The sequence below is a fragment of the Neophocaena asiaeorientalis genome, unplaced genomic scaffold (assembly GCF_003031525.2).
Source record: "Neophocaena asiaeorientalis asiaeorientalis breed wild unplaced genomic scaffold, Neophocaena_asiaeorientalis_V1.1 scaffold86, whole genome shotgun sequence".
Classification (NCBI taxonomy): Eukaryota; Metazoa; Chordata; class Mammalia; order Artiodactyla; family Phocoenidae; genus Neophocaena; species Neophocaena asiaeorientalis.
The window spans coordinates 183907-202932 of record NW_020175039.1 but is presented as its reverse complement, the minus strand read 5'-3'; the positions used below and the strand labels follow the sequence as shown (position 1 = coordinate 202932).

At 39.3% G+C, this 19026-nt stretch overlaps 1 protein-coding gene across 3 annotated transcripts in view; it reads right to left on the bottom strand.

Moving 5' to 3' along the window:
* The window catches only part of DOCK10 (dedicator of cytokinesis 10), a 209120-nt gene extending 190477 nt beyond the window's left edge, over window positions 1–18643 (bottom strand). For 2 of the 3 annotated variants that reach the window (XM_024763126.1, XM_024763127.1), the window contains exon 1: window positions 18469–18630. In XM_024763126.1, coding sequence (XP_024618894.1) covers window positions 18469–18630 — 162 coding nt within the window. Of the gene's footprint in view, window positions 1–18468 lie in introns of all 3 variants that reach the window. The other variant, XM_024763121.1, reaches the window with a different exon arrangement.
* Window positions 18644–19026: the final 383 nt, after the last annotated feature.

Genomic DNA, 19026 nt, shown 5'->3' with positions numbered 1-19026 from the left:
GAATCACAACAACTCTTTAAATGGTAAGCTGCTGTAAAAAGAAAAGCCATTTGATACCCATCCAAAACTTAATGTATCATTCACTTTCTAAATGCAAATGATTCTTTAATACAGCTTAATATTTCAACCAAAGCTCTTTGAAATAGATACCATTTGACTCACCAATATTTCCTTTTTGAGGGCTTAAAGAAGCATAGGAACCAAGAGACCAGGAATAAAACCATGATTTTTCATGATTATTCCATGGGTTTAAATATTGGCCTTTAAATATTTCTAAGAAAATGCAATTGATGGTCTTGAATATCATCAACAAATGGAAGTTTACATTTTCCCTTCAGCAACAAGCCCTCCAAAATGCAGAACTCCCTTCCTTTCATTATTTTGTTCTTCTTTTCTTCTCCCTTAGAAGGGATTAGCGCTGTTGTAAGAACTCATACTTCATGGACACAAGACTATGAGAAAGAAGACTGCAGAATGCTAAAGGTAGCGACATAGGGCCATGCTGCCCACTTACACTGCCAAGTCACTTCTAGTGTGGATGTCAGAGCAAAAATGCTTCTTTTTGGTGAGTTATGCCAGTATCACTACATCAGGTAAGAGATACTCATTTCATAGAAGAGAAGAACTCTTATTAATCAGCTTTTTAGTTGCTAGAAAAAATATTAATAATTATTGGTTGATTTCAAGAAACAATTTTAAGAAACAATTATGTCTGGTATCTGACGACGTGCATTTTCTCCAAAACATAATCTTTCAACTTTTTAAGTGCATATTTAATGCCAAGTGCTTCCACATCACAGTGTGTGCAGAGGTTAAGGAGATCGGGTCAGAATCCTGAAAGTGTCTAAATTTCACTTTGTGTAGGAGTGGGGGCAGAGCCTGGCGTGTAGAAAATATTACGTAAATGTTTGCTGACTGCATGCTCCACAACAGGCACCGTTAGGGGCCCTTCTACGGCAAGGTCGATGTTCACACTCAAGGCTGGTCTCAAATTTACTTTTCTGCCCTCATCTCCCGTATGATGCTGTAATAGTCCACAGTCCAGCTCTTCTAGGGTAGATTCTTGCCTTCCTTATCCCTCTATCCCTCAATCCCACAAACCTCATTGAACTTTGTGTTTCGCTCATGGTAATTACCTTACTTCTCTTTAGAGTGTACTCACTTAGTACAAGCCAAATGCCCTCTTGCTGCAGTGTCTTAGATACAGAGCCAGTGGCTTAATTACCTTTTTACCCATGAGAGAGCTTAGTCTCAGAACTCTAATATAGCAGGTGCTCCATAATTATTAAGAATTTATGTGGCTTCCCTAAAACTCCCATATAGCACATTTAACTCTGAAGCCTACAGCACTATTTCTTAAGAATTTATTTGAAAATGCTTAAAGAAGCAACTTGAATTGTACTCATTTACACAGGGAGGGCCAGAAGGCCTCAGAGAAAACTTTATAAGATTTTCCTTTTCACAGGACTATTTTCAGAGAAATAAATTTCACTCCACCCATGCTTCTTGTATACAAAAAACTACTTTTCAAAGAGCCATGTTTAAATGCCGAGTGAAATGCTACTTTTGGAAATTAGAATGTATTATTAATCACTCCACTGTGGCTTCCAGGGAATGTAATACTTACTATCTATAGCAGAATTGAGCTAACTGATGAACATTATCCTGTAATAAACGCAAGTGGACACAACAGACTCCCTGACTCCTTCAGATATTTGGCAAACAAAGTGCTCAGCCTATATACCGTCCACTCTCAGCCCTCTCTTTCCCTCCAAATTCTTTCAAAAGACATTTCTGAAGGGCCTGCCTATTCTTAATACCGAAAAATCAGGTGGGCTGCTAGGAAAAAATAGATGGATGGTGCCCCAGTCATGGCTCTAGCTCTATACCTTATGCTCATTTTAGAAAGAGAACACTATTTGATAAAAAGCATAGCTTCTTTGCATTAGGATATAACACAGGCTACTCTGAATATCATGGCCTCTTTGCACTAGAATGATGTAACACATGCTATTTTTTTTTCAGAGATGATTCTCCTGATTTATTTTTTTTAATTAATTTTTATTGGCATATAGTTGATTTACAATGTTGTGTGAGTTTCTGCTGTACAGCAAAGTGAATCAGTTATACGTATACACATATCCACTCTCTTTTAGGTCCTTACAGAGTACTGAGTAGAGTTCCCTGTGCTATACAGCAGGTCCTTATTAGTTATCTATTTTATATATAGTAGTGTGTATATGTCAATCCCAATCTCCCAATTCATCCCCCCCGCTTTTCCGCCTTGGTAGCCATAAGTTTGTTTTCTACATCTGTGGCTCTTTCTGTTTTGTAAATAGGTTAATTTGTACCATTTTCTTAGATTCCACACATAAGCAATGTCATATGATACTTGTCTTTCTTTGTCTGACTTACCTCACTCAGTGTGACAATCTCTAGGTCCATCCAGTGGCTATTTTGAATACACAAAACTATCACACAGTCTGTTAAGATTTATAGAAGACTGAATTTCTACTTTTCTGCAACTGTAAGTTCCCGGATTTAATTCCCAGGGCAACAAAAAGGAAATGTTTGATTTATTCCTATTTTCTAGAAGTCTTAAGTATTTATTTCCTCCTTCTGGAAGTCACTAAGACTACCACTGCCTCTGATAGGTGAATTGTGAAACTGATCACGTGGTTGTCAAACAGCATTCCTGAGACAAAGCAGAAGGACGCTCATTCTAAAGATGCAGAAAAATTCTAGACGCAGAAGAATTCTAAGTGTCATAAAGAGTATAATGGGCTATAGAGCAAGCTTCTTTGGAAAGGGACCTTAATACTTGCTGGGTTTATGGCCAATTATATTTTATTGAGGCTGTGAACAAACATGGATTAAACTCTTCAATGCCAGCTAACTCATGGTTATAGAGTTAAATATTTCATCTTAAGCCGATATTCAGGTAAAACAATAGAGACTCACATTTAACCACTGAAATTAAAGAGGAGGGAATTACACACACCTTTGGGAACACCTTAGGTCTAAAATAGTGTAGGTGCTAAAAAAAGTAAGAGCTCATGAAACGACCCCATTCACTGGGCACAGAATACGCCAGGATCAAACAGATAAAGTTTCATCTATCTTTTCATCTTATCCAGTATGAAGAATGGGTTGATGATCTACATAATAAGTAAAAATTTCAGGGTTTGCCCAGTGTCTTGGCAATGGGTAGGATGTACCTAAAGTATTATTTTATAATCAAGTATCTAAAGTTATCATTTTATTTGGTGACTATGACAGAAAGTAGGTTGTATCAGTGACTATCATAGGCCCCCTTACCAAATTACAGTAAGAAATTAAACCAAAAACTGGCTCCATGTCCCCACATCCTGGGTTATGATCATGTTTACCTTTGTGATTAAATAGATCTCTTGGTGAGCCATCTACTAAAAGTCATATTAATTTTGTAAAAAAAGAAAACTACATATATGTAGGTGTTAATAATGATTATTTGTAGGGATGTGAGAGGAATGTGGGAATGCGTGTAAGAAGTTTGAATAAAATCTCTCAAATATTTTCACTGTTTCATTTTATACCGATATTTGTTATTTACATTGCTCACGTGATATATACTTCTTTTACAATTTAAAAAAATATAAAAGAGAAAAACTGATAGGCGTTATTCTGTCTTGGTTTTTACTCTTTTGCCACTGTCGTTTTCTCGTCACGATCATTATATATTTTGGGGAAACATCTAAAGAGGAATCACTAGCTGAATTTGAATGGATTCATCTAAATCTGTACCTTGGCATGTGGAGACAGATTACCACCAGGAAAGTAAAACAATGTTAAATTACGACCATGATCAGGCACATAAAGGGAGCATTGAGTGGGAACTCGAGCCTGTGAGAAACAGAAACGGCAAGGACAAAGCTAACAGAAAATGATACGTCTAGTTTTACTGACTGAAATAATTCCCATGTGGTATTTAAAGAGGAGAGTCAGAAAACATCCTCTAAGAACTAAGAATAGTTTAAACTTTGGATTCGTTAAACCACAAGGAATATGAGTCTAAGCACAAAATAATCTAGGGTGGGGCAGGTTCTGGGGCTCAGTAAGCCCTTCTCTGCTCCGTAGATGGTGTGAGTTAGGTCTCAACTACATCATCCTACAGCCGATCGGCCCCTGGTCTCAATTTTCCACTGCCTATGTGGCCCTCAGCACATTACTTCTTTGAATCTATTTGACATTGCATATTTAGCATTCTTTGTAAAACAGTGATAAATCGACATTTATTGCTAAAAGGTAAGAGATGAAATGAGAATATCGGCTAAGATTTATGAATTGTGTCTCAAAAATTTTGTCCTCATTGGCTTTATCCTCACAACGTTCTGAAATAACTGATTCAGTCCTAAGTGGCTAAATAAGGTAGTAGATTACATTTTCCACACACACCAGGCTCCATTTAAAACTCTGTGTATCAGGCTAATGGATGTACTACCACAGTTGAATCCGTATCAGTCTGTATAGCTACGTGGATGCAGACCTGTAAATTAACTGTGCGTATATGGATATAATGAGGCTGAATGCTCAAAGACAACACAAGGTTGGAAAGTTTCTTTGACTGCAAAACAAACAGAGCCACAGACACACACAAGCACACAGATCTACCCGTACAAACTTCAACCAAATAGGGGCAGAAGGTTGGGAGGGTAAAATGAAAGTAGGGTTTGCCAAGTCCAGGCAGTAACACCTTCAGAGAAGCACAGTGTCCACTGCAAAACGTCAGGCAAAGCTGTTCAGCCACGATTTCTTTACTTCTCTGTGGTCTCAGCTTGAGACTGGGCTCTCTGCTTTTGCCAAGGGAGTTTTCACAACATGCATCTGTTTGTCGAAGTAGCAGTCCTCCCAAAATGAGGCAACAGGCTTCTTCCAATACTTTAAAATTTACTTAGTGATACTAGAACCCCACAATCCTGTTTCTTTTTTCAATCTCCATCTTTAAGTAAGTAATCTAAAGTTTTGAAGATCCTTAATGACCTTAACCACATCTGTAGTGAAATAAATACACTTTCTCTGATAACAGATCTAAAAAGCTTCCGAAGGAAAACTTAAGTGATTCCAATGGTGCTTACTGCTTTGTGGTAAACTCAGGTATGGTTCATAATTTCTTTTTGTTTTAGCTGTGCAAAAAAAGATGTATTTGCGATCAAACTCTTTATTCCCCATATCTTTGCAAATGAATACTACATGGCTGTTCATGGAGACATTTCTAGAAATGTTCATTGGTTCATTTGCCTGTCAGTCAAAACGAAAGCCTCTAATGGCTATCAGAAGATGTGATTCTATGCCAGTTCCATCAGTTACAGATCTGCCATGCTCCACTCAACTTTCAGAGCTAAAGGAACGGCATGGATACACACAATCTTTAACTGAAAACCCATCAGTATTCTTTTTCAACAGCATGGGCAAAAATGGCATGAAATATGGCAGCTTTATGAAAGAACAGATATCTTTAAGAGAAAAAAAAAGCTAGGATGGAGGAATGACACTGAAATGTTCCATTATTTTAGAGTGGTACCAAAGCAGACTGGCTCTTCCCGGACCGGGGCACGAACCCGTGTCCCTTGCATCGGCAGGCGGACTCTCAACCACTGCGCCACCAGGGAAGCCCGAACAGACTGGTTTTAAGCAAACCTTACAAAAGGACCCTTTAACATCCTCAGGGCCACTTTGATTTGAGAGAGGAAAAGGCATTTCACACTTCATTTCGCTCCCTGCTCAGTGAGCCTCTTCCCTGCCTACATCTCTTTGTCCTTGATCCTGATCTCTAGCTTTTGGTCCACTTAATTCTTCCGATGGCTTTCATTTGGGGAATGTCATTTGGTTCACTGGCTTTATCACTGAGTCCCCTTTTTGAATAACTCTTGTTTACTTGCTAAGTCTCTTAACATTCTAGTTGCCTTATCTGGTGGAAAAATGAACAGTCAGGCATACCAAAATGTCTCCTTTGGAATTAACACAATATCGTAAACAGTGTATGTTTAACTTACAGAAGTCATTACTTCAATTATGACGCAGGTGGGCAGGAGATATTTTCCTCATTTCGCAGATGAAAAAGAGGCACACTCTCTTCAGGAACAGGGAACAAAAGCACTGTGCTAAGTGCTTTTCCTCAATTTTCATTCAGGTAGTCAACAGCACTATGAAGAATCATTACTGCGCCGCAAATCGGGATACTGAGATTTAAAGAATGCAAAGAATTCTCCCATAGTCTGATACTTTTCAAAGGGCACAAGTCTGGCATCAAATCCCATGTTTTGTCATTATATAATTCTTTCTGGTACAGCACAGCATTTTGGGATTCAGAGTTCGGCAAGGTAGGAGAGACACACTTCTCCAAGTGGAACTCTGTAAACTATTCAATCTGAAGAGATTACAAGAAAGTGATTTGCCTTTTATTTTTTCTTTGCTCTCCCTGCTGTGGGACCCCTGAGACCGAACACCATAAGACAAAAAGATGCTGTATCTCTGCAGCATCTGCTCATCTTACTGGTTTATTCTACACAGTAACTGGAACTCATTTTCTTTGTGTTTAATCCTTCAAGAAAAGTCAAGAGAATAGTTTCGTGTAAGAGTCCCTTATCTATTGAATGACAAAATCGTTTTCCATCCCTATATCAATTTATTCTTCTAAAATAATCAGAGACTGGATATAATTTACTATGCTACTGATGTTATTACTATTTTGCATTTAGCATTTATGTGGTTGAACTAAAACTGTGCACCTACTCTGGCCCATTATCTCTGGATTGAGAAAGGAAGAGTATGTAGTTTAAAAGAGTGAGGGTCTCATCATTTTGAGACCTGGGCAAAGGTCATTGTTCTGCCACCAACTCTTATGAAAGCTACAGATATGTCAATTTGTCTTTCTGGCTCTGGGTTTCACTTTTCAAATGAGGCAGCTGAATTCTATGATCCCCAATTCATAACATGTTATTATTTTATATAATCTACATGGAAAACTCTGAATTTTTAAGAAAAGTACCAAGCATCTTGCCACGCTGGACACAGCAGAAGAATGCCATGGCAGAGACCTTAGTCCCTGAGTTAACAGAGACAGAAGGCAGGAGGGTGCAGTGGGGAAAGTGGGCCCACTCAGGCTGCAGGAGTGGAGAGAAAGGGGGTGAATCGGTGGGGGTGGGTGTGGCTGCATAAGAGCCAGAGAAGGGAGGAGGGTGGAGTGAGGGAGGAGGGTGGAGTGGAAGGGGGAAGTGGTGTTTCTGGGTCACAGGGAAGGTGGCAGTTACAGGTTTGATAAGGGCCACACTGCGGTTGCCCCTGACTTCATCTCTAGCCTGGGTAGCTTTTTCATTTTTAATTAATTAACTAATTAATTTTTAAATTTATTTTGACTCATTTGCCAATCTGATAACAATATTTACGTACCTTGGAAAAATTTTCTAGAGACAGGTGAAAAATGACAAATTTTTACTTCACCCCAAATCTTCCTATTAATAGATATTCTAGTCTCCCCTGCCCCCTCCCTATACACTGTTTTGTTTTTTTTTTTAATTTATTTTTGGCTGTGTTGGGTCTTCGTTTCTGTGCGAGGGCTTTCTCTAGTTGCGGCGAGCGGGGGCCACTCTTCATCGCGGTGCGCGGGCCTCTCACTATCGCGGCCTCTCTTGTTGCGGAGCACAGGCTCCAGGCGCGCAGGCTCAGTAGTTGTGGCTCACTGGCCCAGATGCTCCGCGGCATGTGGGATCTTCCCAGACCAGGGCTTGAACCCGTGGTCCCTGCATTGGCAGGCAGATTCTCAACCACTGCGCCACCAGGGAAGCCCTCCCTATACACTTTAAAGAAATTAAATGCCCTATTTTTTGTTATTTAGTTTTATTTAATTCAGAGAAACAAACGTCCATGGGAAAGCAACAGAGAACGCACTGGTGAAGGCGGGCCGAGCTTCATGCTTCTCACCACTCCCTGGTGTGGCAAGGGAGAGGCAGTGTGGCACCGTGACTACAAGCAACCGCTCCGGGTTCAAATGCCAGTCCAGGTCCCTACCAGATGCGTGACCCTGGCCAAGTTCGGTAACCACTAGGTATACCCGCACTGTCCACTGCAGCAGCCACTAGCCATATGTGGCTATTGAAATGTGGCTAGTGTGAATGAGGCACTGAATGTTTGAGTTCATCTTAATTAATTTTGGTTTAACTTTAAAAACTGGTACTGTAGCCAGTTAGTGGAAAACTTTAGTTTTGAAACAACTTGGCTACGTGAATTTACACTTTCAAATGTAAATTTTATGAAATCTAAATACTGCACAAGTATTTGTGGTAAATATTGAATATTCCAATTGGAATGTGTGGTAAGTATAAATACACACTGGATTTTGAAAACTTGGGATAAAAACAAGAAGGTAAACTATCTCATTAAAAATTGTATATTGATTATATGCCAAAATGATAAGAGTTTGGAGCTTCCCTGGTGGCGCAATGGTTGAGAGTCCGCCTGTCGATGCGGGGGACGCGGGTTCGGGGTTCGTGCCCCGGTCCGGGAAGATCCCACGTGCCGCGGAGCGGCTGGGTCCGTGAGCCATGGCCGCTGAGCCTGCGCGTCCTGAGCCTGTGCCCCACAGTGGGAGAGGCCACAGCAGTGACAGGCCCGCGTACCGCAAAAAAATAAAAAATAAAAAAATAAGAGTTTGGATATACTGGGTTAAATAAAATATACTATTAATTTCATCTTTTTTTTTTTTACTTCTTAAAATATGGCTCCTAGAAAATTTTAAATTATGTGGCTTGCTGTATTTCAGTTGGGCAGAGCTGCTCTATATGCTTTAAGTTCTTCCTTAATGATATGGGAATAAAAATAATTTCCTCCAGTAGTTGTTGTGGCAATAAGAAAAGATAACTGCAAAGTTCTTAGCAAAGTGCTTGACAAATAGCTGGACGTGCTCAATCGAGAGCCGTTCTTCTGTGGACGCGCTTTCCATCCTTACTTCCTCTGACTCACGAAACAGAATTTGGAGATATTCTGTGGGATGTTCAATCTGTTCTCATAAAGTGCACGAGAGCCAAGAAGGCCACTGACAGCACAGGGACCAATGGATGGCAGGGATGCTGATAATTTACCAAATGAACCCATATTTTGTTTTCACCTCACAGATTCCTACTTTTATAACTTTCATGACCTGTAATATATGGCTTACACTCATTCATTCATTCATCAAACATTTTACTGAGTACCAATTTGTTGAAGAACCTAGATTCCATAGTTTTGCATTCTTAAGTTTCTTAACGGTTATAGACCTGTAATAAAAAAATAATCTGCTCACATCAGGAAACACTGAAATAGCTTTAAAATGATAAGATGCAGTCCATTCTTCATCGCTAAGTTAATAACTTCAATTGTCCTTACTGAACTTAAAATGTATTATCTTTTTTCTTCTCTCTCTCACCTGATTTTCTATTTTATTATTGTGGAAGTTTTAAATTCTAAACATTTCTTTTTAAGATTTTGTATGTTTTTTCTTTGTTCCTTATTTCTAACTTTGGCATAATTTGGAGACCTGGAAAGATGAAGTATTCTTTTGTAAATGATAAAGGGAAAACAAAAAGAAACTAAGAGTTAAATTTCAGAAAAGTGGCAACTGATGGACAACATAGAAGAGAATCTCTAATAAACGCAGGTGTTCTCTGAATAATCTATTCAGTACGTGTTGCAGTGCCCGTGTAAATACGCTAATCTTGAATTTCCATTTCTCCACATTCTGTGAAGCACAAATTAAGTTTCCTTTTAGCAGTTCAATTCTTTTCCTAAAATAACTCTTTAAAGTATATTAAATTTGTGAGCCTCTCTTAGTTTCAACAAGACAATGGAAGCAATCATAATAGCTAAAACTTATTGAGGTCTTTCTAAATTCCAGGTACATAATAGATCCTTTATTTGTATTCACTAATTGAACTTTACAATAACTCCATGAAATAGCTCAGTAGACAGATAACAGCCCTCCAAAGTTGTCCATATCCTAAGCCCCAGAAACTGTGAATATGTTATTTACATGGCAAGGGGGAAGTAAGCTGCAGATGGAACTAAGGTTGCCAATCAGCCAACCTAGAAAAGGGGAGAGTATCCCGGATTTTCCAAGTGGGACCAGTGTAATCCACAAGGGTCCTCTGTAAGTGAAACAGGGAGGTAGGAGAGTCAGGGGTCAGAGTCAGAGAGATGTTTGATGACACTATACTGCTGACTTTGAAGATGGAATAGGTCCATGGACCAAGGGTTCTTAACCCATGGCAACAAAATAAAACTTAGGACTGGCACATGGCACTCCTCCCTCTACTCACTCTCCAGGTTTCAGCTCCCTTGTCACTTCCTTAGAGGGAGCCTTCCTTGATTGTGTGTATGAGGTTGGATGCTCAAAGGGTATGGTCTTAAGGTAGAATGTAACTCTCATTTGAAACACTTATCACAATTACAGTTTTACATTTGTTTGAGTCCTTTCTGTCTCTGCCATCAAACTGTAAGCTCCATGAAAGCAGGGCAGTGGCTAGCCTTTGCCATCTGTGCCTGTCAAAGGTAAGGTGTAGTTGTCCCTCTGTTGTCTACTGAATTTCTGATGTTTAGATAATTAACAATCCAAATTCGTTTGACCCATGTTCAATTCGTTGGACATGGTCTTAGAGAATAAAATGTATTCCAGCAGAATAAAGCAGATTATGGGAAATGAATTTCAAAACTCCTAGATTTTAGCCCCTGAGTAAATCAGCTCCATGAGAAGAAAATATGAGAGAATAAAAGAACTATCCAGAAGAAATCTGTTGAAGCATGACAAAAATACTCTATTTGGTTTGCCAAAAGATGCCTTTTTATCCTCAACTATATTACTCAGTTTGCACAAGATTTCACCGTATTGAAACCTGCAACTTGGGGATAAGTTTTAAATCTACTCTTCTAGAAGGCAAAGACACAAACAAAAACAAAACAAGCATAACCAGGGTTTTTCTATATTTGATTATTTAAAAAAGTTAAGGGACTTTTTGTTACCACTTATTTGTTGAGTCTTGACTTTTTCTAGCCATATAACTGTGTGTTTCTACTTGTAATAAATTGTTTTTTAATCTTCACATTATGGTCTCCCCTCAAACAGTTATACCTACTAAAAGCATAATCTTCTACATGTTCTTATAATATATATTTTTATCAATAATATAAATATCTATTTATATCTATCTATAGTTGAATTTGCTAATTATTTTTGGTCTAAGTTTCTACTCCCATATACCTGATTTTCTGCTTTTCTTTATCACTGTGGTGGTTTTAAATTTTAAACATTTTAGATTTTGAATATTTTGTCTTTGTTCCTTATCATTTCTAAATATGTGTTATTTGGAGAACTAGAAAGTTGCCAGATTATTTGGACAAGATGATACCAGATGTAATTTGAATCTAGTATGGCTCTGCCTCAAAGATTTGTGTTGCTAACTACTAAGCCTCAGTCACATTCAATTAATTCTTATACCCATGGAGAAGCCATTCGATTCATTTATCCATTTTCTGTGGCTTTGAGATTCAGTGCAAATTCAGTGCCCAAGGGTAAATAACTGCAAAAGACTCCCTGTGCTTTTACGTTCCACATTACACCCATCTATCTACGGCAAACCATTTCAAATCAGTCTCCATTTCACAAGCTTCCTTTCTCTGGGGAATCTTACATTAGTATATCCAAAATTCAAACTCACTAAAGTGAAATAAGAACATTTACTCAGGATTGAGAATGTATGGAAGTTGTTTCCTCCACATGCATAAAGCAGAAACTGGGCAAAACATGTTAAAATCCCTTTGGTGATGATAAAGTTTTATTAAATTGGAATATTCTTTGTAGAGTAAGAAGAGAGATTATTTTATTTCCTTTGAAGTAGCTCCCATAGTATATTTCTCTCTGGTCCTGATTTTATTCATAGGACATAAATGTAAACAAATGTGTGTTCCAAAGAGATGGCATCATTAGTTTCATAAATAATTGATGTCCTTCATTTAGCTTCCTTCCTTATCTTAGGTTCTCAAAGAACTTGACCAGGAAGGAAGGACTATTATGCCTATTCTACATGAGGGGACACAAATGTGGAGATTTATTGAAGATCAAAAAGCTAATCAAGTGCTTCCCTGGTGGCGCAGTGGTTGAGAGTCCGCCTGCCGATGCAGGGGACACGGGTTCGTGCCCTGGTCCGGGAAGATCCCACATGCCGTGGAGCGCTAGGCCTGTGAGCCATGGCCACTGAGCCTGCGCGTCCGGAGCCTGTGCTCTGCAACGGGAGAGGCCACAATAGTGAGATGCCCACGTACCAAAAAAAAAAAGCTAATCAAGTAGAAGCTTGACAGTTCACTCATGGACCCTCTCTTCTGGCCACACTCACTATACCACCCTTTTGGGGTAGACATGGAGCAAATACAGTAAAACCCTAGTGGAAACTACCTCCCCACATCACTGATGAGCCACCCAATGGCTAATGAACTCTCACTGGGACAGTGACCTACAGTGCATCTCTGGTACTATAAAGTTAGCTCCCTACCTGCAAGATTTTGTCCTTGTATAATGCTCACTAATTTACAAAGTGATTCCATAAAAACAAACATTCTGATGCTTCTAACAGACAGAATAGAGAGTAGTCCCCATTTCACAAACCCAGACAAATGAATCAGCATGTCTGGGTCATATGGGCTTTTAAGTGATGGCTTGAGACTCAGACACTGGGCCTTCTGACTCCAAATCTAAGATTCATCATTGAATCACGACCATTCTCAGACCCTCCGGTGAACAAAAGGTGCCCAGGAAAAACCCAAGTTCCTTTACACCTAGTTAGGCAGAGACCAAGTACACTGCAGAAATCAAATAAGTTAAAAAAAAAAAAAAAAAAAAAAAAGGAGAAGTTTCCATTTTAGTTGAGCCCACATCATTCACCAGAATGGGGTTGGCAAACTTTTCCTGTAAAAGGCCAGATTGTAAATATTTTAGGTTTGGGGACCATATATGGTCTCTGTTGTATAGTGGTCTTCTTTTTCTTCCTTTTTTGTTTTGTTTTACAAAACTTAAAAGTTGTGGAAACCATTCTGAGTTCACAGGGCATACAAAAACAGACTGCGGGCGGGACTGGACCCATATACCACAGTTCATCAGAGCCCTGGACCTGGCAACCACCAAAGGATGACTTGTAATGCAGATCTTCAGCAGCACCTGAAGTTCCCTGGCTCTGAAATGTTTATCCTACAAGTGCACATCCTTGACTCACAGAAGAGAGTTCACCTCCCCGACTCACCACAAGTTAGGCTTTTTTTTATTTTCCTCTGTCTTCAACCAAAATTAAAGACAAAGCCACATTTCGCATGCTATCTGCACTAGATCCCTGGCATTCACAAATGTAAATCTCATGGTTTCTACTATTTCAGAGACATCCCCAAATGCTCATGGATTTTAAAAGCATTTCACTTTTAAGATCCTAAAATTGTGCTTGGGAGTTTGGGCATATAGTGAGAGAGACCAGCAGCCTGCCTAGCACTTGCTTCTTGTACTCCTTCTATTTTATCTCTACCCTGCATCATATAAATGCTCTTGGGGTGGGGGGGCAGGGAGGGGAAGAGGAAATAGGCCTTAAAATGGAAGCCAACTTCCAGGGTTGGTGATTAGTAAATTACATCTGAAATTATAGACATTCCCCAGAAAACAGCAGATCTCCATAAATTAAATTAGTGTCTGAGGCTTTCAACAAAATATGCTATAAAGGATGTAAGAAAAACTAATTCATGAAAAGGTTCCTGTTAATTCTCCCATCAGAGCAAAAATATTTGAAGAGACAAATCAGAGCTTTGAAGGAATTTCCTCATTTTTTCCCAGTTAAATTTGGCTACATTTTAATAGGCATTGTAATAGTCTCAGATGGTAGGATTCATGTGTCCCTTGCAAAGGCCAAGGGCCTACAATGATTTATTTTGATGTGTACCAAGTGTCTCCACTTTGGACTATGCAGCCAAACTACAATCAGTGCCAGCCCAAAGCTGATCTCTATATGAAGACTCAGGACCTGGACTCAGCAATGAGATGCTTTGATATAATGATGACTTGAGTGCAAAAGCCTTTTGCAGAACATTCAAACCCTTGTATTTATTGTAGTAGCTGTCTTCATTCTTAACTTATTCCTGGACATTTCGATGAAGAGTTAGGAAGGCAGCTTTAACAGTTGAACTTTTCAAGTTGGTGTCAGTTGCTTAAAGATTTCAAATCATTGATGATACTGAACTTTTAGTCTATAAAAGCAATGGTGCTGGGCACCACTGGGGTCTAAAGCCAACTTAGTTCCCGCCTACATGGGGTTTTCCACCTACCAGTGGGATAAAAAAATATGAATAATAAGGTAAATAAACAAGTTCAATTTAATAGCTAAAGATATGATTAACTACAAATGGATTGACACACTATAAGTGTTATAGGAAATTAGAGGAGAGATCATGTATTCATTCATCAATCATTAATTGGTATTCATACAGTGCCAAGCATTATATCTTCTCTGTAGACTCTTCTTTGGGACTCTGAGCTATATATCCAATTTCCTATTTGAAACCTCCATGTATAGACCTCACAGGCATTTCAAACTTAGCATGTCTCACAGTGAACTTAGATTAGCTTGCCAAATCTTCCCCTGCAGCCTTCCCCTTCTGAATGGCAACTCAGTCCTCTGGTTGTGCAGGCCAAAAAATAAACAAACAGAAAAAACAAAACCAAAATACCATACATTCATCCCTCATTCCTCCCTTTCTCTCACTCTTTGTGTTCAATTTGTAAGCAAACCCTACTGGTCCTACTTTTAAAATATATCCGAATCGACCCACTTCTCACAACCTCAGCAACTACCATCCGCGTCTTTAGCTGCGATCATTGCAATAGCTTCCTGACTAATGGTCTCCCTGCTTCCACCCTGGACCCCTGGCAGCCACAGATCCTGTTACTGCCCTGCTCAAGGCCATCCAAATTAACAAACCTATAGTTAACACAGCACTTACTACCCACTAGGCACTGTTCTAAGCTCTTTACAAGTAGTAACTGAATTCTCACAATAGCCCTACACGGTAGGTCCTGTGACTCTCTGCGTTTCAAAGGTGAAGAAATGAAGGCGCACTTAGGACAAGTCAAGACCACACAGCTAGTGAAAGGCAGACACAGGACTCAAACCTTGACATTCTGGCTCCACAGCCCACGCTCCTAACTTCTGTGCCTGCTCCCTCCTCCAATGGCGTCCCTTCTCACTCTCAGAAAAAGCCCAAGTCTTCATGATGGCCTGCCAAGCCTCACGTGACCTGTCCCCTGTTCCCTCCACGACGTCCTTCTACTGCCTTCTCCTTGGCTCACTCAGCCACATTGGCTTCTTCACTGGTCCTCAAACACCCCAAGCTTCTTCCCGTATCAGGGACTTTCACCCTGGCTGGTCCTTCTGCCCGAGCCATTTCCCTGCAGAAAGTGGTCCGACTCACTCTTCACCTCCTTCAGGTCTTTCCCTCAAATGTCACTTTTTCCGTTAGGATGACCCCGATCCTTCTTATTGATAATCTTAATAACATATCTAGACATGATTCCAAGCACTGAACATCCTTACCTCATTAAGCCCTCACAACAGCTCTGGGCTGAGGGAACTATTATCTCCACCTTACAGAGGAGGAAAAGAGCACAGAGTAGTTAAAAAGTATGCAGAAGGTCACACAGCCCAGAAGGGATGAATTCAGGATTGCAACCTAGAGTCTCTGGCTCTAGAGTCTGTGTTCTGACACACACACCCACACACGATCAAAATACAAAATTTGGTGACTAGTGGTTGATGGGAAAGTAAGAGAATAAAAAATCAGTTTGCTCAGAAGCTTGTAGCCAGAGTGAGAAGGCGATTAGCATATCAGGTTAAAGGAGGATGCAAGGTGGGGGGGTTAGATGATCAGTTTCCAGAGCGCCGGTTCTCAGAGCGTCATCCACCACGCTCCTCCATCGGAATCTCAGAATCTGAGATTCTCAGAAACACTCAGGGAGTGTTTGCTAACAGTTCAGATTCCTCAGCTCCACTCCAGACATTCTTATGCAGAGTCATTGGGGCCAGGAGCCCAAGGATTAGTATAAATAAGAACTCCTGGATGGACCTAGAGATTGTCATACGGAGTGAAGTAAGTCAGACAAAGACAAATGTCATGTGATATTGCTTATATGTGGAATCTACAAAAAGGGTACAAATGAACTTCTCTACAAAACAGAAATAGAGTTACAGAATCTGTAGAAAACAAACATGGTTACCAGGGGGTAAGGGGGGGGAGGGATAAACTGGACGATTGGGACTGACACTACTATATATAAAATAGATAACTAATAAGGACCTACTGTAGAGCACAGGGAACTCTACTCAATACTCTGTAATGTCCTATATGGGAAAATAATCTTAAAAAGAGTGCAAATAGGTATATGTATAACAGATTCACTTTGCTGTACACTTGAAACTAATACAACATTGTAAATCAACTATACCCCAATAAAAATTTTAAAAAAAGAACTCCTAGGTGATTTTGAAACACATTCAAGGTTTCAAACCACCATCTTGGAAAATAGGAAATCATTTCATTGACTTAAATTAGGACACTAAGCGTCACAACCCTAATATAGTAATTCCATAATGAGATCTGCAAACTATACAATCACAGTAAAATTTTGCAACGTAGGGCGGGGATCTTTGATGGGTTTGTTCATTGGTGGGTTCCAAGTACCTAGAACAGTGGCTGGCCGATAGTGCATCGGCAACAAATAGCTGTGGAGTGTGTGAAGCTTCAAGTGGCCCAGAGGAAACTTTCAAGTTGCACGATAACTTTCTATGAGCATATTTTACTCTGAGTGGTCCAACATTTCCATCAGACTTCTCATAAAAATTCACGCTTCTCAGTTTTATCATTATTTCCTTAGAGACATGAACAGAGTGAAAATGTATATTGGCTTTTGGAATAATTGATCTAAGTGTGACCTGAGGCTCTGGCGTTTAGCAGCTGTGTGATATAAACAAGGTATTCGATCTTTCTGAACCTGTTTTCCTCATCAATAAATCCATCATCACCTCATTTAATGTCAGTAAAGGTATCATATGAATTAAAAGGATCGTTGAATAAAACAGGGCATTGTTATTAAGTGAATTTATTATTTTTTATTTCTCAATTACTTTGAAATACAGTTTTAGGGGCAAATTTCTAGCTGCAAAATTTTATAGTCTAATTAGTAAAATTAGGAAAACTGACTGCTTTGATGACTGAGCTGGCATGAGTAATACACATAGCTATAGAATGTGTTATTAAGAGTTAAACTTGGAGCACAAATGTGTCAAATCCTTTTAAATTTAATTTGTGAAAACTTATGGGAAAATGAGTATGAAAATATTCCCACTAATGATATCTTAGAGATCATCTTAGCCCAACAGTTGAAGAACAGTCCTGCCCTTTTGAAAACCAGATATTGATTTGTTGGAGAAATTGGCATAGAATGTTATAGCTTAGTATTCTGTCACTCAAAGGCACAGCCCAAGCCAAATGACTTTCATTTAAAAACTTTTAGTGTAACAGGTATTTATCATTCATTATTTACTGCATCCTTGATATCTGAACATTGAAATCTAAGAGAAAAAAGTCGATTGTGCTGAAACCACGCAGACTTCAACGCCTCCCCAATTTTGGAAACTTTAGCACACTACTTCCATCCCAACATTGAATTTCAGTGACTAGGCAAATCTCTCCCTGAACCTAAAGTAAGGAAAGACTAACCTCTACTTTATTCTTGCTGATCAAACAGACACACGAAGAAGGAGTAACACTATTATAATTAAAGCACAGACAAAAATGTAATTTGACAAGTGGCAAGAAACAGCTTTCTAATTAAAACACCATGCATTCCACAAAATTCTCAAAAACTTCATTCTGATTTTATGTGTAAGTTAAGCATTTTGGAAAGGCATTTCCATAGCAGCATCGGAAATAAAGGCCTCAAATACTTTGAAGTTAGAGATCTAACTACCAACATTTACACAACTCGATGGGTTACATGTGATATAAAAATATCTATCTGGGGCTCTACTTTCAAATTTGAGTTATAAAATAAAATCCACTTAATTAAACAAGACTTCAAAATTTTCTGTTTCTGCACAAAAGTTAATAACAGCATACAAAATGTTAGGCAGAAGACAGTTTCTCATAGACCAATAAACTGTACATTTTCAGGACAGATCTAAGAGAAAGAAAACCAGTTCTCTGAATAATACATGAAACAATTTTGAAAGATGTTCCCCAAACAGGGAAGCGCAGTAGTAAACTCTAGGTCACACATTTCTTTATCTAAAGCTGAAAACCCAAACCTCGAACGGCAACCTCATTTCTATAATAACAGTTTAATCAACGGAGGCTGCTTTACCACAGATACCATACCATTATGATGAGGGTTCTGGGTCTACTCATTTCATCGTCACTTTCCAGAGGCAAAATTTCATGGGATGGTTCCTCCTGGCGTCGTCTACAAATGTGTGGACAGCTCCTCTGGACCACAGAACGAAAAGCCTGAAGCAGAACAATGCTGGCAGTGCAGCCCATCGCTGCATCCTGGAGCCCACAAAATAACTTCTATGTTGATGCTATGTTTGAAAACAGTGGCTCCTTGTCCCTGAAAACAGCCTACACTGCAGCTGCAGCGAGCTCACTCTCCAATCACTTCCTTGAGCTCTGATCATCTGATCACTGCCAAATAGCTTGGATGCAGAGATGGGAAAGATTTGATCCACTGAAACTGAACACACTCAGGAATATTAGAGCATTTCGCTCAGAGAGCATTGCTCAGCTCATTTCAAGAGCATGTTTCCTGTTCATTATAGTGATTCTCTTCGATTCTAGTTTCAGAGGTCTGAATAAATATACCTTTCCCTCTCAGACACTTAAACAAATCACTCTTTTTCACATTAAACAACTGAAAAGTTGACTTCACACTAACAT